This window comes from Pelodiscus sinensis, chromosome 5, assembly GCF_052426305.1.
Source record: "Pelodiscus sinensis isolate ZL-2025 chromosome 5, ASM5242630v1, whole genome shotgun sequence".
NCBI lineage: Eukaryota > Metazoa > Chordata > Testudines > Trionychidae > Pelodiscus > Pelodiscus sinensis.
The window spans coordinates 38956773-38978756 of record NC_143056.1 but is presented as its reverse complement, the minus strand read 5'-3'; the positions used below and the strand labels follow the sequence as shown (position 1 = coordinate 38978756).

Genomic DNA, 21984 nt, shown 5'->3' with positions numbered 1-21984 from the left:
GCAACCCCGCACTAGCTGCTTCCCCCCAGCAGACCAGGGAGACGCAAAGCTAGAGCTCCGCCCAGCAGACCAGGGAAACATGGAGCAGCTTTTCTCAGCAGACACCTCAGCTTGAGAATAAAGGACTGAGGGAAGTGAGGTGTGGGAGAATAAAACTGAGCTCTGGAGAAATGTTTGGCTAGAGTTTCCCCTACAATATGTACCAGTTCCGACTTACATACAAATTCAACTTAAGAACAAACCTACAGTCCCTATCTTGTACGTAACCCGGGAACTGCCTGTACTTTCTTTTACACAAATATGTTATCCTATTAGAAAACAATCAGATGCTATGCAAACAACCTGTAAAGTGCTTGCTAAGGTATGGATCTTCTCTGTAACTTCTTCAGCACCATGGTTTCGGACTCTGCTGTGGGTCACTCTTAGAGGGCCCCGCCTTCGTACACGACCACAAAGAAAATTATCTGAATCACTAGATGAATCTGCCATTGATGTACTGGAATCTGGAGAAATGGGGAGAAAAGGACAAATATGAATGTCAGCACACTTATTTTAATAACTGGATTTTATAATATATAAACTTGAACATCTAAAATCGCCCCCCCCCCAAAAAAAATTACACACATATACATATGTGTGCAAACTATAATGAAATAATGAATCAGGATTTTTTTATTGCAATAATAATTTGAAGGGAAGATGACCATTACAGCACGTGCTGATAATTGTGGAAGCATACATCACCTGAAACCATTAAAAAAAAAAAAACAGGTACATGAAAACAGTTACAGGCAGTCCCCGGGTTACGTACAAGATAGGGACTGTAGGTTTGTTCTTAAGTTGAATCTGTATGTAAGTCGGAACTGGCGTCCAGATTCAGCCGCTGCTGAAACTGATCAGTTTCAACAGTGGCTGAATCTGGACGCCAGTTCTGACTTACATACAGATTCAACTTAAGAACCCCAGGCATCCCCAAGTCAGCTGCTGCTGAAACTGATCAGCGGCTGATTCCAGGAAGCCCGGGGCAGGGGCTTCCTGTAGTCAGCCACTGGTCATTTTCAGCAGCTGCTGACTAGGGGACACCTGGGGCAGAGCAGCTGGGGTGCTGCTGGATTGGTCCAATGGCATCCAGTGCGGCGCTACGGGACCAACCGGCAGCGCCCCAGCTGCTGTACCACAGGCGTCCGGAGCAAAGCCGTGGAGCACGGGGGCAGCGGGACAGCCCAGACGCGCCGTGGCTATCCTGCTGCCCTCGGGCTCCACGGCTTTGCTCTGCTTTGCTCCCCGTCCCCCAGGTCTGCAGACCAGGGGGAAGGGGAGCAGAGTAGAGCAGAGCGGCGGAACGCGCGGCCAGCTGACAGCCCAGAAGCATCTGGGCTGTCAGCTGGCCGCGTGCTCCGCTCTGCTCCCCCTGCAGATCAGGGGGAGGGGGAGCAGAGCGGAGCACAGCAGAGCGGCGGAACGCGCGGCCAGCTGACAGCCCAGACGCGTCTGGGCTGTCAGCTGGCCGCGTGCTCCGCTCTGCTCCCCCTCCCCCTGGTCTGCAGACCAGGGGGAGGGGGAGCAGAGCAGAGCGGAGCAGAGCAGAGCGGCAGAACGCGCGGCCAGCTGACAGCCCAGACGCGTCTGGTCTGTCAGCTGGCTGCGCGTTCCGCCGCTCTGCTCTGCTCCGCTCTGCTCCCCCTCCCCCTGGTCTGCAGGGGGGGGGGGGGAGCAGAGCGGAGCGCGCGGCCAGCTGACAGCCCAGATGCTTCTGGGCTGTCAGCTGGCCGCGCGTTCCGCCGCCGCTTTGCTTCCTCTCCCTGGTCTGCTCGAGACCAGGGAGAGGAAGTGCCCCGTTCGTAACTGCGGATCCGACGTAAGTCGGATCCGCGTAACTCGGGGACTGCCTGTATTCTTCAAGGTGCAGCACAGTATACATTTCTCTGCTGGAGAGGCATATGTAAGGATATTCAAGAACCAAATGGTACCTCAGGAAAAACATTCTATATAGAAATAGTTTTTACATCTATTTTCTCTTTTTATAGGAAGAGGCTAACGGATGTAGTAGGAAGGAGATTCCTGGTTTCTATTAAATATAGAGGATAACATAAAAACCAGGATCTGTGTGTCTTACAAATTCACTGCTCCAGGTTAAAAATGTGAAGTCATAATCCCATTTATAACATAGTTGCCATTACAGCAACAAAACAACACACCATAAAGAAGGAATTAGGAATTTAGATGGTACAAGGCAAAGGTTAGCCAGAGGAGGGCTAACCTGGGATGCAAGGACACATGGAGATGGGAGGGAAGGGGTGCAGGAACTCATGGGGATAGGTGCAGATGTGCCTAACTGAATGGGAGAAGTTAAGGGTCAGACAAGGTCTGCTTGAGGGAGGCTCTCCAACTGCCTAATCATCCCTTCATCACCACCACCACCACCCCCCCAAAAAACCCCACTTTTCCCATACGTCTCTCACCCACACCCAACAATTCTTCAGATTCAATCCTAGGCTCATTCCCTGCAATTACATCACTCTCCCTCAGTTCCTCCATGATCTCTTGCTCTCCCAAGTCGCTGCACTGCTTCTGAGAGATGAGGAAAATACATTTCTGTATTGTAATTTATACTGATTACTCAAAATTCTGTATTTAAATACCTAGTATGGAATCTATTTGTCAAAAACATTTCCTGAATCTGTTGTCTGTATGTTACAGACATACTTGCTGACAGGTATTTTGAAACAAATTACCAATATAATTCAAAATGGCATGATTATATTGTGTTATTTTGACATAAAATATGCAGTATATTAAAATTTTATGCACAAAATTTGTATTCCCCACACACAATTCCAAATTCCAAATCCCATATCCCAGGAATAAGAAAGATCTTTTCTACTCTAATTTCTATAAGCAATGTTTTTTTTAAACAAAAAGTAACATATAGTGCCATGATCCCTGCCAGTCCTCATGAGCAGCTGACTTTCCTCTGCAACATACTTTTCTGAGTGCTGAAGGAAGGAAGGAAGGTGAGACTATAGCAGTTTGGAGCAGAAATTACACTTTGCTTTAGTGGGCTAGGACAGGTACCTTTGGGTTCTTTGACTCAGATATTTAAACAGGCACAAAAGCTTTTTCCAAAACGTGAGTCTGATTATAGCTCTTATTTTTAAACAGTGAAATAACAGAAATGCTGAAAAGCATTTAAGTCAATTTGCTGAAAATAATATAAAGTTTTAGAAGTGTCTCCACCAAATTAGGGGGGGAAATAAATAACCTTAAAAGCAGCACAAAAGACATTAAGATTTACCACATAAAGGAGTAAAGGGGTTATTTTTAGCTGTTCAATTTTTTGCTGAAAAATGGAATGGCTGCAGTGCTGAAAGAAGACTAGCTAGTAAATAAACAAAAGATGTCTGAATGAGGACATTTTATCTGACAGAAGAACAATTTTCTATTAATTTTCATACCGCTTTCAAGCTTCCTCTTTATTTAAATAAGAGTGCTAAGAGGAAGTGCAAGCACTTTCATGTTTACAAGAGATTTAGTGTTTGTAGAACTGACATCCTCATTTTTAAAAACAAGTATATTGGTACTGTAACATGTAATAGCAACAATAAAAACACCACGTTCTCATATAGCACTTTTCATCAGAAGATCTCAAAGCTTTGGCAAATCTTAAAAATACTTATTCTTACAACATCCCTGACAGTTTAGGAAGAATAATTCCCATTTCTACAGACGGCAAACCCAGGCAAGGACAAGTGACTTGCCCAGGACAGGCTTTGAAATCTGTGGCCAAGCAGTTAATTGAACCACACTCTCAGCTCCTAGGACTTAAATAATCCTCACCTCTGGAGTCCCCAAGTTTCCTTGTTCCTGTGTATCTAAGACTGCAAACTTTTTATGGTGGCAAACAAGTGGAGGACATTATCCACTTAGCATGCTCTGACCATCTTGTCAGCACAGCACTCAACATCTGGGTTCCCCCAGCTTAATTTTGTTACCCCCCGTCTCGGACCCACATGCTGCTGTGCCACCGTTCGACGCCAGGGAAGCCTGTTTCCTCAACGCCAGCTTTCAAAACACACTTGGCGGCCCGGGGAGTTCACTCCCGTCTATCCCGTAGTGACTGCAGCGCCCTACGGGCAGCACAGAACCCCTCACTCGCCCTCATGCACTGCCACGCAGACCCTCCCAGCCCCCCGAGGTCCCCAGCAGCCCTCTGGTCTCCGAGCACTTGACCCTCGCCACCGGGTCCTACCGCGGAGCCACGCAGGCCCAGGACACCCTAAACGGGTTACGAGCCCCTTCCTCACCGAGCGAGAGACCACAGCAATCAGCATCCGGGCACCGCCGCCCCCAACCGCCCAATTCTGCTCAGCTTCCTCTCCAGCCCGCCGCTATGGCAACTTGAACTAGCCGCCCTACCACCGGAGGAGAGAACGGCCTCCCAGGCGCCAGGGCCCCCGACGCATAGCACCTTGGGACATGTAGTCCTCAGTCTCCGTCACCGCCATCATGGGAGAAGCTTGAAAGGACAACAAGTCCCAAAAGGCCTTGCGGTTGCTCGGCTGGGAATCCCAGTGGTGCCACTGGCCGCGCCGAAAGCCCCACTGAGGCGGTAGCCTTGAAGAGCTGGTCAAGCTTAAAGGGCCACACTTGAAAGGAGGCGCGTGAGAACATTAATCTGTGCAAGAGTTCATCGGGACGGTCATTCAGACAGTCATACAGGCTGGACTATGAAACTGCAAAATTAGTATGAAATAATTAAATTACAATTAATTATAGTTTTAGTAATTAATTTCTAGACAATTTTCACCTGCACTTTGGCACTTGAGTAATTTAACACACAGGGGAACCATCCAGACTAGTCATCTCACTCGCTTTAAGTCCTTTCAAGATCAGGGTTTTGCTCAGCAGTCTGTTTGGGGAAAATATTTTATGCAGTGTCTATGGAACGCCTTTCACCAAAAAGTTCCTCTGTTGATTGTGGCCCAGAGGCATTTATATAGAACAGACAATAAAATAGCGTATGGGGAGAACTAAGGCTGTGTCTACACTGGCGCGATCTTGCGCAAAAGCAGCTGCTCTTTCGCAAAAACTTGCTGCCTGTCTACACTGGCCGCATGTTCTTGCGCAAGTAAACTGACGTTCTAATGTATGAAATCAGTGCTTCTTGCGCCAGAACTCTGACGCTCCCACTCAGGAATAAGCCCTTTGTGCAACTGTTCTTGCACAAGAGGCCAGTGTAGACAGGCAACATGAATTTCTTGCGCAAAAAAGCCCTATGGTTAAAATGGCCATCAGAGCTTTCTTGCACAAGAGAGCGTCTACACTGGCATGTATGCTTTTGCGCAAAAGCACATGCCAGTGTAGACACTCTCTTCTGGAAGAGTTTTTGCAGAAGAAATCTTCCGCAAAACAGTTTTTGCATGAGAATGTGCCAGTGTAGACATAGCCTAAGTGTTGGCATCTGTGCTGGATGCTCATTGTGGTCACAAGTGTCAGGGCATAAACTTAAGATAAAGAATCATAGAACTGGAAGGGACTTCGAGAGGTTATTGAGTCCAGTCCCCTGTCCTCATGGCAGGACCCAGAACTGTCTGACCATCTATCTAACCTGCTCTTAAATATCTTCAGTGATGGAGATTCCAACATCTCCCTAGGCAATTTATTCCAGTGTTTAACCACCCTGAGGCTACGTCTACAATGGCCCCTTTTCCGGAAGGGGCATGTTAATTTCAGAGATCGTAATAGGGAAATCCGCAGGGATTTAAATCCCCCGCGGATTTCCCTATTACGATCTCTGAAATTAACATGCCCCTTCCGGAAAAGGGGCCAGTGTAGACGTAGCCAGACAGTTAGGAAGCTTTTCCTAATGTCCAACCTAAACCTCCCTTGCTGCAATTTAAGCACATTGCTTCTTGTCCTATCATCAGAAGCCAAGAAGAAAATTTTTTCTCCCTCCTCCTTGTAACACCCTTTTAGATATGTAAACACTACTATTATATCCCCCTTCAGTCTTCTCTTTTCTAAACTAAATAAACCCAATTCTTTCAGTCTTCCTTCATAGCTCATATTTTCGAGGCCTTTACTCATTTTTGTTGCTCTTTTCTGGACCCTCTCCAATTTTTCCACATCTTTCTTGAAATGTGGTGCTCAGAACTGGACCCAATACTCCAACTGAGGCCTAATCAACGCAGAATAGAGTGGAAGAATGACTTCTCGTGTCTTGCTCACAAGACTCCTATTAATGCATCTCAGAATCATGTCTGGGTTTTTTGCAACAGTGTCACACTGTTGATTCATGTTTAGCTTGCCCTCCACTGGTCTCTTGCCAATGTGCCTTCTTGGCTACAAGGGTACACTATTGACTCATATCCAGCTTCTCATCCACTGTAATCCCCAAGGGTATGTCTACACTACCCCGCTAGTTCGAACTAGTGGGGTAATGTATGCATACCGAACGTGCTAATGAAGCCCGGGATTTGAATTTCCCGGGCTTCATTAGCATAAAGCCGGCTCCGCCATTTTTAAAAGCCGGCTAGTGCGAACCCCGTGCCGCGCGGCTACACGCGGCACGGGCTAGATAGTTCGAACTACATAGTTGTTCCGAACTATCTGTACGCCTCGTGGAATGAGGTGTACAGATAGTTCGGAACAACTACATAGTTCGAACTATCTAGCCCGTGCCGCGTGTAGCCGCGCGGCACGGGGTTCGCACTAGCCGGCTTTTAGAAATGGCGGAGCCGGCTTTATGCTAATGAAGCCCGGGAAATTCAAATCCCGGGCTTCATTAGCACGTTCGGTATGCATACATTACCCCGCTAGTTCGAACTAGCGGGGTAGTGTAGACATACCCCAAGTCCTTTTCTGCAGAACTGCTGTTTAGCCAGTCAATCCCCATACTGTAACAGTGCTTGGAATTCTTTCTTCTCAAGTTCAAGACTCGGCACTTATCATTGTTGAACCTCGTCAGATTTCTTGTTGGCCCTCCAATCCTCCAATTTGTCTAATTAACTCTGGACCCTATCTCTACCCTCCAATGTATCTACCTCTCCTCCTAGCTTAGTGTCGTCTAGCTCATAGCTTAGTGTCATCTGTGCCTGCTGAGTTAGCAGTGATCCGCTCCACTGCTGACAGGGCCCTGGGTGGTGACCTGGTAAAGAGGGAGGCCCTGGGTTCCCCTAACCGCTTGTCACCAACCTCATATGGGAATCTATGTCTATTGGGTCTGCTGCTAGTTACTAGGTTGTACTACCCTAGCCACTGGGGGAATTTTAGTGACTGTTTGGCTGCTAGGCTATACTACCCTGAGCACAGGGGGGACTAGTTTAACTTTGTGGACATTAGGCCTCATTGCTCTGAGAGGAGCATAGCTTTGGACTCTGGCTGTTAGGCCATGGTGCCCTAATAGAAAGGGGTCAAGTACAGTTTGAGAGGCTGCAGAGTGCCTGATGCCACCCTCCAGGGGGATGGGCAAGTTGCCCCTCTACAATGTGATGAAGAATGTGGACAAGCCCGATCCTACCCTTAATATAAAGGGACAGGTGAGTAGTCAAGGGGAAGGAGGTGCTGCAGGAGCTCCCAGGGAGGAAGCACTGACAGACCAAGACAAGGTGGCTAGGCCAAAAGAGACTTAAGGGGAAGTCCCCAAACTGGAGTGAAGGGACAGAGAAGACTATCCAGAAGAGACGGATAGGAAGTAGCCCAGTATGGAGAATTGTTCCCAGGGAACTCAGCATGTTGTGGTAAAATTCCCTGCCAAGCTAACAGTGGAGCACTCCACTGCTGACAGAGCTCTGGGTTGGGACATGGTGGAGAGAGAGGGGCTGGGTCCCTCTACCCCTTCCTCATCAACCCCTTACTGGAATCTAAGTTTATTGGTCTGCTACTGACCACAGACAGACTTGTGTTAACTTTGTGGACATTAGGCCACACAACCCCAAGAGAGGGATGTAGACTTGGACTCTGGCTGTTAAGCCATGGTACCCTGAGAGAAAGGAGTTGAGTACAGTTTGAGGAACCATAGAGGTCCTGACGCAGCCCTCCAGGGGGATGGGCAAGGCGCCCCTCGACATCTTCCAACAGCCATCAGGGAAATTAAAATCCCTCATTAATACTAGCTTGTGTGTTACATAATCTTGTTGCCAAATAGTAGAATGACTCATCCACTTCCTCTTCCTACTTTGGTCTATAATAGACCCCCCCCCACACACACACACACACATACCATAACATCACTACTGTTTTCCCTTGTTATCCTTACCCAAAGTCTCCATAAGTCTGTCTCTCAGTTCCTCTTGGACTTCAGAGCAAGCATATACATTTTTGATGTACAGTGCAACACCACCTTTTTCACATATCTGTCCATTGAAACAAGCTATACCCCTTAATGTTGGTACTCCAATCATGGGAATTGTCCCAAGTCTCTGCAATGCTAGTTAAAACATAATTTCCTTCATATACCATGATTGCCAGTTCATCCTGCTTTTTCTTCATGCTCCTTCCATTGTATATAGCAGTATTTCTTAAGCTTTTTAAGACTGAGGAACACCAAACAATAATTTTTTTATGAGGAACACCAAGGATTGTTTTGATGACCAAAAAAAAAAAAAAAAAAAAACGGTTCAGAGGGAAAGTTATTGAGCAAAGAAAAAAGTCGCCTGCCCCTTTGAGGGTTTTGAACTCTGTTTTGAACTCTGTTGTTCTCCACAGCACACCAGTGTGCCATGGAACACAGTTTAAGAAACACTGGTATATAGGCATCAAAGACATTTTGCAGACTAGCCTGTTACTTTTCTTTTTGCCTTTTTAATACAGTTGTGATTTCTAGTCCCTTCTCCATAAATAAGCCCTTTCCTATTGTCTTCATTTATTTGAGTCACTCTAGATGTACATTGGCTGGATTTGTGCCACTAGACTCCACAGAACTTAGTTTAAAACTATTCTTATTAGGGTAGTCAGACAATGTCCAAATATGATTTTCTTGGTATTTGATACATGGAGCTCATCCCAGCATAGTAATCCTCTTTATTGGAACATCTTCTCACTGTCAAAGAAGCCAAGGCGTTGTACTGATGCTACCCATGTAGCCATGTATGTATTTACTTCCACAATTCAACAGTACCTGTCCAGGCCTTTTTCCTTTGAAAAGAAGGATGGACCATAACTCCACTTGTATCTTGACTACTTTTATCCTTCTTTCAAGAGCCTCCCTAGTCTGCAGTTATTTGTCACAATGTCTAGAGTAGCTCACAATATCCAGTCAGATTGAGTGCCAATATCCAGTCAGATTGTCTAAAAACATTCCAAACTGGTGGTATATCCTGGAATTAGATTTCACCAAACCAGTAACAAAGTTACTGTCGTCCTGGATTACTATTTTAGTCTTATCATGGAATCACAAATAGTACCCTTAGGCTCTACAGTGCAACTTGCTTCCCAAACTTGACTTTATGATGATGGTGAGTCTACCAAATATCACATGACATTCAGTTACTACAAACCCCAAAGGGCCTGTCACTTACTTCAGGGCAAATTGGTACGCTGTATCTCAAAACTATCAGCAAACAAATTCAATAATTCTATTTGTATGGTTCTGGTTGTAATCTTGTTTGTTCTGAAAACTGATGAAGAAATATTTCTTCCCTTTCTTCCCATTGTTGGGCTTGCAACACAGTGTCACACTGTTTCATTTCCATCTTTATTTGCACAGAGCATACATGATTTTGAATGTCTGTTCTCACAAATATTAATAACAATCTGCTGTAATTGATTGCTACTTTTGACCTATAAAGCTTCTTCTGTAGAAAAACTGAAACATCCTTGTAACTTTTTCATCGGAGCATAAGTAGCAGGTATAAAAGACCAGGGAAGCTAAGTCTCCCCCTAACACAGGCTGTGGCCCTGCCCATGTTCTGCTCTTAAGCTCTATCCTCATTCCCATTCTCCCCTGAAGCCAGCAGAGTCTCAGCTCCAGGAGTTGGCTTTAGTGGCCAGGGGTGGCTTGAGCCATTTGGAACTCCTCCAGTTGCAGCGGACAAGGTTTTGGGCTAACTTCACAAGTGAGGGTTTACCTGCCATGCATAAATGGAAGGCTGCGTCTAGACTGGCAAGTTTTTCTGCAAAAGCAGTTGCTTTTGCGGAAAAACTTGCCAGCTGTCTACACTGGCCGCTTGAATTTCCGCAAGAACACTGACTTCCTACTGTCTGAAATCAGTGCTTCTTGCGGAAATACTATGCTGCTCCCATTCAGGCAAAAGTCCTTTTGCGCAAAGCTTTTGCGCAAAAGGGCCAGTGTAGACAGCTCAGATTTGTTTTGCGCAAAAAAGCCCCGATCGTGAAAATGGCGATCAGGGCTTTTTTGCGGAAAAGCGCGTCTAGATTGGCACAGATGCTTTTCCGCAAAAAGTGCTTTTGCAGAAAAGCATCCGTGCCAATCTAAACGCTCTTTTCCGCAAATGCTTTTAACGGAAAACTTTTCCATTAAAAGCATTTGCGGAAAATCATGCCAGTCTAGACGTAGCCAAAGTGTAAGATTCTGGTCACCTCAGGATCTGTTAAGTGCCCTCAATTTTTAGGGTCATACTCTAAATTCCTAAGGTAGAATATCACAAAAGATGAGGTGTAAGCAAGAAATAATTTGGTTTGACTCCCAGTCTGAGCCATTAAGGATGACAGTTGCGGAAGGTGGGGAATTAATTGTATTGGAGTCACAGACATGCTCCTCAAGGATATTTTGAAGCAATTTTGTGACATTACATTCTCACTTTTTGTTTAAAAGGCTTGAGCAGCCATTCTGAGATAGCCTATTTACCACAAATGTCAGAAAATTCTTGCTTTGAAAGATTTGTATTTGTTGTGTGTTTAATCATTGAAAGTGTGGAGAACCTTTATTTTCCACTGACTTTAAGGATGAGTCCTACAAGACATCAGTATACACACTTGGCTTCGGAATCTATTCAGACTTCCTTACATGCATACTAGCCTTTTAAGCGAGGGGTGGGCCATTGTTTAATATGTAGGTTCAAATTGGTTTAGATACCACTTGAAGCATTATTTTTAGTATAGAAAATACTCTCTTATGGGTTGCCTTATACTTTATAAATTCCTACATATCATAAACACCACTGGTTCATCCCTCCCTCAATGCTAGGCTTGATGGAGGGACAGAGTGAAGATAAATGTGCCTACCAGATTCCAGGCCTGCTAGGGGCCCTAAAACTGTACCATCTCAGCAACACAGAATCAGCAGGGTAAGAAAATACCCTAATCACTGCCTGTTTCACCTCTGGCATGCACAGATACTGTTCCTGAATTCCACCTGCACCTGGGATGTGTGGGAGGGTGGAGTAGGAGACATTCAGCGCACAGAGTCTATTTCTGTAGCAAGCCTCTTGAGCCAAAGTGTTTCCTAAGGAGCTTAAGCAAGCTGCAGAGAAGCTGTATATTGGGCTCCAGGAGAACAGCCTCTCATGGTAATTTGGTATTTTTGCTTCATCTAAATTAAAAAATTCAGAGAACTGTAAAAATATTGTTAAAATTTGTGCTTTTTGCGAAAACATATAGCAATATATGACTGTGGGGAACTTTGAGAAGCCATTTAGTCTCACCTTCTGTGTTGAGGAAGGTCAAGTACATCTAGATCATCTCTTACAGATGTTTGTCTACTCTAACCTGTTCTTAAAAACCACCAATGACAGGGATTCCACAACCTCCTTTGGAAGCCTCTTTCAGTGTTTAACTGGCCTTATAGATTTTTTTTCTTAATATCTAACCGAAATCTCTTGTTGCAGATTGAGCCAAATACTCCTTGGCCTACCTTCAGTGAATATGGAGATTACAACTAGAGTTATTTAAAATGGGGACCTTAAACTTGTCTTTGTAAAATGCTCATGGTATTATGCCTCTCAGTGATGTTGTGAGGCTTAAATAATTATGTATTATGTGCTTTGATATCCTCTGCAAGTGCTATTCAAAGTAACTTGATTGCATAATGTTAGTTTATATTTTACAAAATTACAAGTGGCATCTATCTTTTGTTTTTCCTGTGTTCCTGCCACATAAAATATGAAAAGATAAAACATTAATTGACACCTGAATTCTAGTGACTTAACTATCTTTTAAAGAATTACAGCCAAATAAGCTCTATTGTGCTATAAATTACATGCTTTAGAACAACTTTACCAAAAAAAGTATAAACTGTATTATGAGGAGTGACACTGTGCCTCCATATTTATTGAACTATGTTTTGAATATGAATATGCATGACTCACCTATGCTCTATGCCAGGGATGAGGAACCTTTTTTGGGTTGGGGGCTGCTGACCTACCGAAAAATCAGTTGGGGCCACACACACATGAGAAGAAGAAAAAAAGTCACTGAGGTGGCCCCTGATTGAGAAAGAGAAAGATATTTTCCACATTCCCCTTGCATACCAGAGCCTTGGCGGGGGCGAGGGTTGTCATGCTAGTAGATTTTTGCATACTCCAGCCCCGTGGGGAATGGCAGGGGGCTGGAGCACCAGAAGGAGCCCCTCAATGCTGGGGAAGGGGGGAGGGAAGGAGGAGCTCCAAGCCTCAGGAGATGGATCCAGGCAAACTGGGGGCTATATCCGGCCCCCAGGCCTTAAGTTCCCCATCCCTGCTATATGCAAAACAGGGCATGTAACTTACCATTCACAAGCTTTTAATCCCCTTAATGTATAAACTCTTTGTGTGTATCATTCTTATATATGAAGTTATAAACAGGCTTATATTTCACAATTCTATGTCTAGATGTGTTACTGAAGGCCATTAGCAGTACTCAAACTTAATGATCTGGTACTCAAGACAATTATCTGAATAGTCTTGTTTTTCCTGTGAGCCTGGACCCTGGTTGGTCTTACAAAGGCATGTGACCATGCTATCTGGTTCTGGAATCCATCCTGAATTTTGTACTTTTCCACATGGGTGGGCGGAATTGAACAAAAACTTCCCACCTTGGGGAAAGTCTATATGAGGAATTGGAAGCAAATGATTGTCTTTAGCGAGGTTCACAGACAGCTTCCCACCCCAAGAGGATATATGAAAGGACTTGGAAACAAAAGAAATCTAAGAACAAGGGGAGAAGAGATGCTGCTGAATCCAGGTCAAAAGAAAGATCAGCCAGCTCTGGCCTAAGAAGGACTTTACCTGAAGTAAGAACTAGAGTGAGAAATTATGATTTATAACAACTTCTCTTAATGTATCAGGCTTAGCTGGTATGTTTTGTTTTACTTTGCTTAGTAACTTAATTTGATCTGTTGGCTATCACTCGCAACCACTTAAATCCTACTTTTATACTTAATAAAATCATTTGTTTATTATTAAATCCAATGTAAATTGCTACCTGTTGGAAGAGGCAACAGCTGTGCGTATTTCTTTCATTGATAGAGCAAGCTCAAAGATTGCTCCCTTTGGGCTCGTCTACATTGGCACCTTTTCCGGAAGGGGCATGTTAATTTCACAGGTCGTAATAGGGAAATCCACGGGGGATTTAAATATCCCCCGCGGCATTTAAATAAAAATGTCCGCCGCTTTTTTCCGGCTTTTAGAAAAGCCGGAAAAGAGCGTCTACACTGGCCCCGATCCTCCGGAAAAAAAGCCCTTTTCCAGAGGATCTTATTCCTACTTCAAAGTAGGAACTACTTCAAAGTAGGAATAAGATTCTCCGGAAAAGGGCTTTTTTTCCGGAGGTTCGGGGCCAGTGTAGACGCTCTTTCCGGCTTTTCTAAAAGCCGGAAAAAAGCGGCGGACATTTTTATTTAAATGCCGCGGGGGATATTTAAATCCCCCGCGGATTTCCCTATTACGACCTGTGAAATTAACATGCCCCTTCCGGAAAAGGGGCCAATGTAGACGTAGCCTTTATGTATAACTTTTATACAGAATAAGACAGATTTATCTTGGACAGCCACAAACTGCTGCTTGCCAGGCCTAGCATGCTGCCAGGTCATGCCACGCTGCCTCTGCCCCATCTGCTGGAGAAGTGCACATTGAGTACTGCAGCAAGTTGGTGCTCCAGGGGTTTGTACTGGGCCTGTGTATGTGTGTGGGCCTTAGCAGCATAGGCACAGAGATTGGGTGGGTGTCTCATGGCTCGCAGCTCTGAGGAAGGCACCGCCTGATCACAACATAGGCTGCTACAGGAGATCTGGCGCAGCAGCACTATCCAGTCATATAGGGTTGCCAGGTGTCCGGTAAAAGAATTGAGAAAATACTAGACATATAAAATGTTCGGTATTTTCTGCTTTTCCCAGCCCGGTGCCCGACAGACACACGGCAGGTGGGGGGAGTGACGGGGAGCAGCCGGAAATTATAGGAGCCACAACTGCATTTTGGCAGCCTGGCATTTGTTTGTTTTGGGGGGGGGGGATTTCCTCAACAAAATGTTCCAATGCTTTTGGGGGGGGATGTCCGATATTTTTGGTGAAACCATCGAGTAACCCTACAATCATAGAGCACATGCACAGAACAGGAAGTCCTCCAGTCTTTGCTTCTTAGGGGCCCTCCTAGGCTCCTAAGCTGAGGTGTCTCGATGGCCCATGGCTGCTGCTTATGCAGGAAGCTGTGAGGCAAGGGGGAGCATTCACTGTAGCCCACCTGGAGGCGGTGTCTCCACCTGCCTTGCAGCATGGGGACAGATGAGCAAGAGCACCAGCCCCATCAGCTATCCTGGTGAGCCCAGGCAGCCACAGCATTAGCTGCTTTTCTGCTTCCCTTCCAGTTGGGCTCAGAGCTCCTGGCCACTCAGGCTAGTCAGTGACAGCATGGGGCTGGGCAGCATAGTACCCTCTAAGCTGCGCACTTATGTGCACAAAGGAAATTTCTACTTTGCCTGCCTCCTAAACAGAGCCATGCAGCAGCATGGTGGGCAAGTGGCTGCTCTGGCTGGCCAGGGTGGGGCAGAGGAGCCAGGTGGCAGGCAGGCGGGCAGCTGCTCATTAATGTTCCCATATGCAATGTTCTCCTTTTGTTTTGAAATGTTTGAATTATAAGAGTGGAAAATGAACAAGTAACACATAATAATAGTTACAGCAGTATGGGTTATCAAGGTGACATTTCAGCATGCCTGTTCTCAAGTGATTAAATTTTAAGTCTAAAACCTCTGTGTGAATGGCTTTAAACCAGAACTAATGTATGTTTTTTTAACTGATTACTTTTGCCAGGAATAAACATACTGTGCTATCAGGATAGTTTTTGTGCAGGAAACATGAGGATCTGTTTTCAGATCTTCAGGTTTTCCCCTTTATTGTGTATATGGCAGGGCACCTAGGCCCCGGCAGTGTAGAACAGCCTGCGGGTTGGGCCCAGCTGGCTGAAAGCGCCCCTCCCCCATGGCCTTGCCGGGCATGCTCAAAAGTGAACTGGGGTATAAAAGGCTCTGAGAAAGCTCAATCAGGGCTGACTGCTGAAGGGGAAGGATTTCTGTGGTGAGTTGTAGAGTAGGAAGAGCTGCTGCAGCCTGACCTATTGGAGTAGTTGCTGCCACAGTGACTATGATGACCCAGGAGACAGGCTGAAGGTACGGCAGTGGAGCAACACATGAGGTTGTAGGAAGTGGCCCAGGGCAGGGAATTGCTACCCTGAATGCTCAGTGTGTTGTGGGGAGGGAACCCCCTGCTGAGCAAGCAGTGGACCAAGCCACTGCCAATAGGGCCCTGGGCTGGGACCTGGTGGAGTGGAAGGGGCTGGATCCCCCTCTCTACCCCTGCAGTGCTACTAAACTGAGGTAGTGTCTAAGGCCTGTGTACTAGGCCTCAGGGCTGTATTGACCCCGATAAGGGGGCACCACCAGGACTGGCCTCAGGGCCATATTGACCCTAGTGGGGGGGCACCACCAAGACTAGACCTCAGGGCTGTATTGACCCCAATAGAAGATTGTTCTTTAAAAACTGAGCCACAGGGCCACACTGACTCTGACAGAGGGGCACCAGGGGCTTGGGTGTTGGCCATTGGGCTGTGCAGATTGCAATCAGTGGACCTGTGTGGGAATTTAGACTGTGAGGCCCCACTTGAGGGGAGCACTCCCTCAACAGTGTGCATACAGATGCAATGCAAAATAATACATGCCTGCTTAAAATGAATTCCCATAATGAACATGCAACTATTCAAACTAATTACCATAATAAATATGCACATTTCTGTATCAGTCCACCAAAAGTTTTTGAATGAGTTTGTCTGTTCATGTTTTAAAAAAGGTTGGGGACCACTGATACAGGATTTTGGTCCCATTAAGATGCTATGTCAGGTCCCTGTTACTGAGCTTTCCCAGTGCTGAGTTGTTCTCAGTATCTGTTAATCTGCTGTGGGTTTGTGAGGGGTTGATTAAGACTCAGAGCGCCCCTGCTGGAAGCTTGTGGCCTTGTCACACCCCACCCCAGGAGACCGAGCAGAGGAGAAACCCTCCAGCTAGGCTAGAGGGACTGCTTCCATTGCAGCCAATCAGGTTCCAGCAAGCCAGGATAAAGAAGCTGTTGGACCTGGACCAGGACTAGTCAGTTCCTCTTTGGAGCTCAAGCTAGGTAAACCTAGGGGTGGAGTGAGAAAGCAGCAGTACTTTAGATGGGTCAGTGTGAAGTGTGGATTAGACTCATCTGAAGCCCAGGCATGTAGTAGTTGCAGTACTGCGGACTCAGGCTCTGAGGCAAAGCCTATAGGTTAGGGTAAGGACAGTGCAGACCAGGGGGAAGTAACCCAGGGAGCAAGAATGGTAGTGAAACCTTAAAGACTAGCACTCAAAAGACATGATCCATGGGCTGGGACCCAAAGAAGTGGGTGGGCCTGGGTTCCCCCAAAGTGGTGCTCAATCAGCTGGTCCTGTCCATGCTCTGGCACCGGCTCAACACCCTGCGCCCGCACCCGGAGGTCCCGGCCAAGCTCCAGAGGGCAGCTTTGGGGTTCCTTTGGCCGGGACTGCACTGGGTCTCTGCAGGGGTCTTGTCTCTCCCCCTGGAGGAGGGGAGCCAGGGCCTGGTCTGCGTGCGCAGCCAGGTCCGGACCTTCCACCTCCAGGCCCTGCAGAGATTCCTCTTTAGTGCAGGTAGTCCGGCATGGAGCATTTTGGGGCACGCCTTCCTCCGCCGCCTCCGAGGGCTCCGATACGACCGGCAGCTCTTTTTTATCCACCCAAGGGGTCTTCCGTGAGACCTCTCAGAACTGCCAGAATTCTACCAGGACCTCCTCCAGACCTGGAAGCTCTTCTTGGCGACCAGGTCCGTTGTGGCCTCCGAGGGAGCAGACCTCCTCGCTGAGCCCCTGCTCCACAATCCAGCCTTGCATGTGCAGGTGGCGGAGTCTCTCTCGGTGTGCTCCGGAGGCTGATCCTGGCAGAAACCACCATGGTCGGGGACCTCCTGGACTACGACAGGGGGGACTGGGTGGATCCCCGAGCGCTCGCTCAACGCATGGGGCTCTCCACCCCTCGAACCCCCCTGCGCCTACTCCAGGAGGTGAAGGCGGCTTTGTCGCAGCCCACTCGCGATCTCCTACAGAGAGCCCTGCGAGAGGGAACGCCCCGCCCCTCCCCTCCTGCAAAGCCTCCGTCCCTCTTTATCGGGCCCCTGTCCTGCGGGCCCCCCCGGCCTCCCCATCCTTGGATCCCCAGCCGGCTGCAAAATCTGCAGCCGGTCTGTTTCCGGACCGCGCCCAGGGAACAGCTGTACACGCTCGTGCTCCACGCTTTACGTTTCCCCACCCTCGTGTCCTGCCCCGATACAAAGTGGCGGGACTATCTCAGACCTATAGAGGGTGGGGAACCCCGATGAGCCAGCGTTTATTCGACCTTAATCCTGTCGAGGACATCAGTTGGCGGCTCCTTCACGGAGCCGTGAGCACAGGCGTGTACTTGGCGCGGTTCACCCCAATCCCAGACACCTGCCCCTTTTGCGGCGTGAGGGAGAACCTGGCGCATATTTACCTGGAATGCACCAGGTTGCAGCCCCTATTCCGGCTCCTCCAGAACCTCCTATTGAGGTTCTGGCTGCACTTTTCCCCTCACCTTTTTATTTATGCACACCCAATCCGTGGCCCCACAAAGTCGCGAGACCTCCTCGTCAACCTCCTCCTGGCCTTAGCGAAAGCTGCCATCTACAATAGCAGGAGGAGGAAGTTAGACGAGGGGGTTCTCTGCGACTGTGGGGCCTATTTCCGTTCCTCCCTCGTGTCGCGAATCCGGGCAGAGTTCCTCTGGGCGGCGTCCACTGGCTCCATCGACAGCTTTGAGGAGCAGTGGGCGCTGTCCGGGGTTCTCTGCTCGGTGTCCCCATCTGGCTCCCTTATTTTGAACCTCTAGCCTGCAGTTCTTGATCCTTTAGTCATTATTTGTCCCAAGCAATCAGTTGAACATGGGTCCAGTGTCCTTCCCATAAGGTTGGGGAGGGGCTTTTAGAAGGTGGGCGGGCTTTGCCCATGATCCCATGATTTCAAATAGGTCCCCCAAAGTGTCCATTAGCTGCTGCGGGGACAAAAAAGCCTTAACCTAGGAAGCCTAGAAGAAGGGACACCCAGAACTAAGAGAAGGAGTAGCTGTTTGTGGACACATGCCCTCAGCCAAAGGGGGCATTTGAGAGAGGGTGAGCTCTTTATAGGGCTTTAACCCCAACTCTGTGCCTTCCTGGGAGAGACAAGAGTTTCTGCCTCAGCAAGATAGGATGGTGGGCACCTCCAAGGGCAGATAGGTGGATCAGTGGTATGATGAGCTTATCAAGTTAGTGTCAAGAAGATCTCTGATCCAATCCATCACATGAGGTAGTATGATTTATCTTTTTTCAATTGTTCCCTCTCTGAGTGGGGTCTACCACCTTCAGCTGCATGAAACACGCAAACAAGATAGATGCACTATGCAAAACTAAGTCCATTTTAAAAAAAATGAAAACTTATTGTAGTGAAGCAGGGTGAGGTTCTGTCTCCTGCCAAGTCAAAGGGGCACCAACCCACCTCACTAGAGTATGGGTGTCATTTGTTGCTAGGGAATCAATGTCCTGCCTCTGGGAAATGCCTTGGGCTTACCCCTGGTTGGGGAAGTAACAGTTAATAGCCCAGACTCCGGTTTGGGCAGAAAAAGAGACTGAGAGGCTACGTCTAGACTGGCATGATTTTCCACAAATGCTTTTAATGGAAAAGTTTTTCCGTTAAAAGCACTTGCGGAAAAAAGCGTAAAGATTGGCACGGACGCTCTTCTGCAGAATCTAGACGTGGTTTTGCGCAAGAAAGCCCCGATCACCATTTTTGCAATTGGGGCTTTTTTGCGCAAAACAATACCACGTTGTCTACACTGGCCCTCTTGCACAAAAGCATTTGCGCAAGAGGGCTTTTGCACGAACAGGAGCAGCATAGCATTTCTGCAAAAACACTGACAATCTTACATGAGATCGTCAGTGTTCTTGTGGAAATTCAAGTGGCCAGTGTAGACAGCTGGCAAGTTTTTCCGCAAAAGCAGCTGCTTTTGCAGAAAAACTTGCCAGTCTAGACGCATCCAGAGTGTCTACTCAGGCCTTGTAGGGAGGGTTTTAATAGGTCAGCCCAGCCTCTGGTTCAGAGTGGAGTAATACCACAATCTGCAAGCTCATCCTGGTTGCAGGCAGAGCAGCATATAGTTCAACTCAGGTTCTGGTTCAGAGTTGACAATAGCACAATGAATGAGCTCAGGTATGCCTTCAGATAGTCTCCCTTCCCTTGGGCTGCCACCACAGGTTGGGTGTGGGGAGGGATGCAGGCCTACGCACTCCACTGTATCCGATACCAGGGCTGTAACAATGGCAGAGTGCTCTGCTACTGAGTCAGCAGAGATCCCAGCTGCAACACGCTGTCTCTCTCTGTCAGCATTATAGCCTAACACAGTTCTCATCCCTGAGCCACCCCCATGCTTCCCCACCAGGTATACCTGGTCACTGGGATACTCTGTCACCAGGAGGTGGTACTCTGGTATTAGGTCAGCCAGGGGTCTGGGCAATCCAAACAGTCATCAACTTCCTCCAGGGTCAGGTTGGCCAGAGGTCTGAATGGTCTGGGCCAGTTGTCAGCTTCTTCCTGGTCTACTGCCATTTCCTAACATGGAAACTCAGAAGATGGATCTGTCTCCAGTGGCTGAGCTTCAACTGAGCCGTCAGCTCTGCCTTTTATACTTCTGGCCACATATTTCTTCTTCCAGAGGTTGAGGTAAGGCTGGTCTGGCCCCACCCATCTGGCTGGTTTCCCCTTTACCCTACTACTCCCACACAACAAGAAAATTTGGTGGGCATCTACATAACACATAGGAACACATGCAATAGATCTTGTCTGAATAAACTGCCCAAATAACTTTTTTACTCTTTAAAATACCCTAAGACATGCAGTCTTGTTATGTCTACACTATAACATTAGGCTTAAATTATTGAGGTCCATTTCTAGCATCCAGTTTTATGAAGTTGAAGACACATGTCCCTACTGAGCACATTCAGTCAATGGAGTGCAGCAGCTACCATTGACTCTTACAGTGATGGACTGTGGATAGCCATTCCACAGTTCTTGTTGCTCATTTGAATTCTGGGTTATGCCATCAGCTATTGGGAGCCTAAGAACATTGTCATGCATGGTACATATCATCAGCCACTGTGATTCACTTAGTTCCTCTCTCCAGTCCTCCTTGAAAATAATGGCAAACAATAGTTTAGTGCCTTTCTCCCCTGGTTACCTGTGCAGATGCCATAGATAGCAAGCGTGGACCCCACTCAGCTGCACCCTACTATAAGAAGCAGTACAAATACCTCAAATGTTATTCAGAGCTTATCCAAGAACTGCCTGTGTGAGGGGACCACACAGACTGATGTGCAAGAGCCCAATGAATGGAGCAATTGACATATGCTGTCAGGCATGCTGACACAATTGAATGCCAGTTCTGATCCTGGGAAACAAACACAGATTGGTGGGACCACATAATTATGCAGCTATGGGAAAATGACCAGTGGCTGCAAAACTTTTGCATGTAAGGCCACTTCTATTTGTGAACTGCTTTTCTCCTACCCTGAAGCACCACAATACCAGAATGAGATCTGCTCCAATAGTTGAGAAGCTAGTGGCAATAGCTCTGTGAAAGCTTGCAGTGTCAGGATGCTGCTAAGGATGTTAAGGATTAGTTGATTTTTTCCTTCCCCTTGCTGCCTCTATCAGAAGCAGCAAAGTGGGGGAAGAGTGTGTACTTCAAAGCAGCAGCACAGCTTTTAAGCCAGCCCACAGCTTTTCCTGTGTATTGGGGACAACAGCAGAATTGAAACTGAAACTAAGGTGGTCACTGGGGCACTCTGGAGTCTAGGAATGTCAATTTGAACAGTGCTGTGTCTGTACTACCCCAAATTCACATCAAGAAGATGGAATTTAATGATACTGCTCTTGTCAAGGTGGAGTACACAAGTCGACTTCAGAAGCTCTGAACATCGGCCAAAGGGGTTTGGTGATGCAGACACACACATTCAATATAAAATTGATGTAGGCAGCTAATTTTCACTTAACTTCATAATGTAAATCAGGCCTTATTTATTTGTAACCACCAAGGAGTTCCTATATGTGAGAGAAATATTACAAAATCAGATTGAGAAAGTACCAGACAGTAAAAGAAGCACAGCCTTCAGATATGATCTAGCTAGGATGAAGCAGTACCTCGAGGCGATTCCCCTCCCTCTCACAGTTTTTTTTAGTTAGCATCTATTCTTGGGGCAGTATTGGGTTGTAAAATAAATGGTTAACTATTGTACTGTTCAGCCATGTATAACAAACCAGAAGTTCACAGTAGCCCTTTATGGCTGTATGCACTAAAGAATATTCTAGCTAGTAAATACATCTGCTGTATTGGGAAGAAGGGGCTACAGTCAGCCCCATATGCGGCTTTGATAGCAGAAGCCTGCAACCTACCCTGTACAAGAGGTACATGATGGGTAACCTCTGTTTCCTTTCTCTAGTGCTAGACCCTGTTTCTTCTCCTTATTTATCTTTCTGGCAT

At 47.0% G+C, this 21984-nt stretch overlaps 1 protein-coding gene across 7 annotated transcripts in view; it reads right to left on the bottom strand.

Moving 5' to 3' along the window:
* Positions 1-4713, bottom strand: part of CEP128 (centrosomal protein 128) — a 393105-nt gene extending 388392 nt beyond the window's left edge. For 3 of the 7 annotated variants that reach the window (XM_089778397.1, XM_089778398.1, XM_089778399.1), the window contains exons 1-2: positions 4305-4709; positions 343-503 (exon numbers count right to left, since the gene is read on the bottom strand). In XM_089778397.1, the coding sequence (XP_089634523.1) occupies positions 343-489 (147 nt within the window). In that variant the 5' untranslated portion in view covers positions 490-503; positions 4305-4709. Of the gene's footprint in view, positions 1-342; positions 504-4249 lie in introns of all 7 variants that reach the window. The other 4 variants (XM_089778396.1, XM_025181171.3, XM_089778400.1 and 1 more) reach the window with 4 other exon arrangements.
* Positions 4714-21984: the final 17271 nt, after the last annotated feature.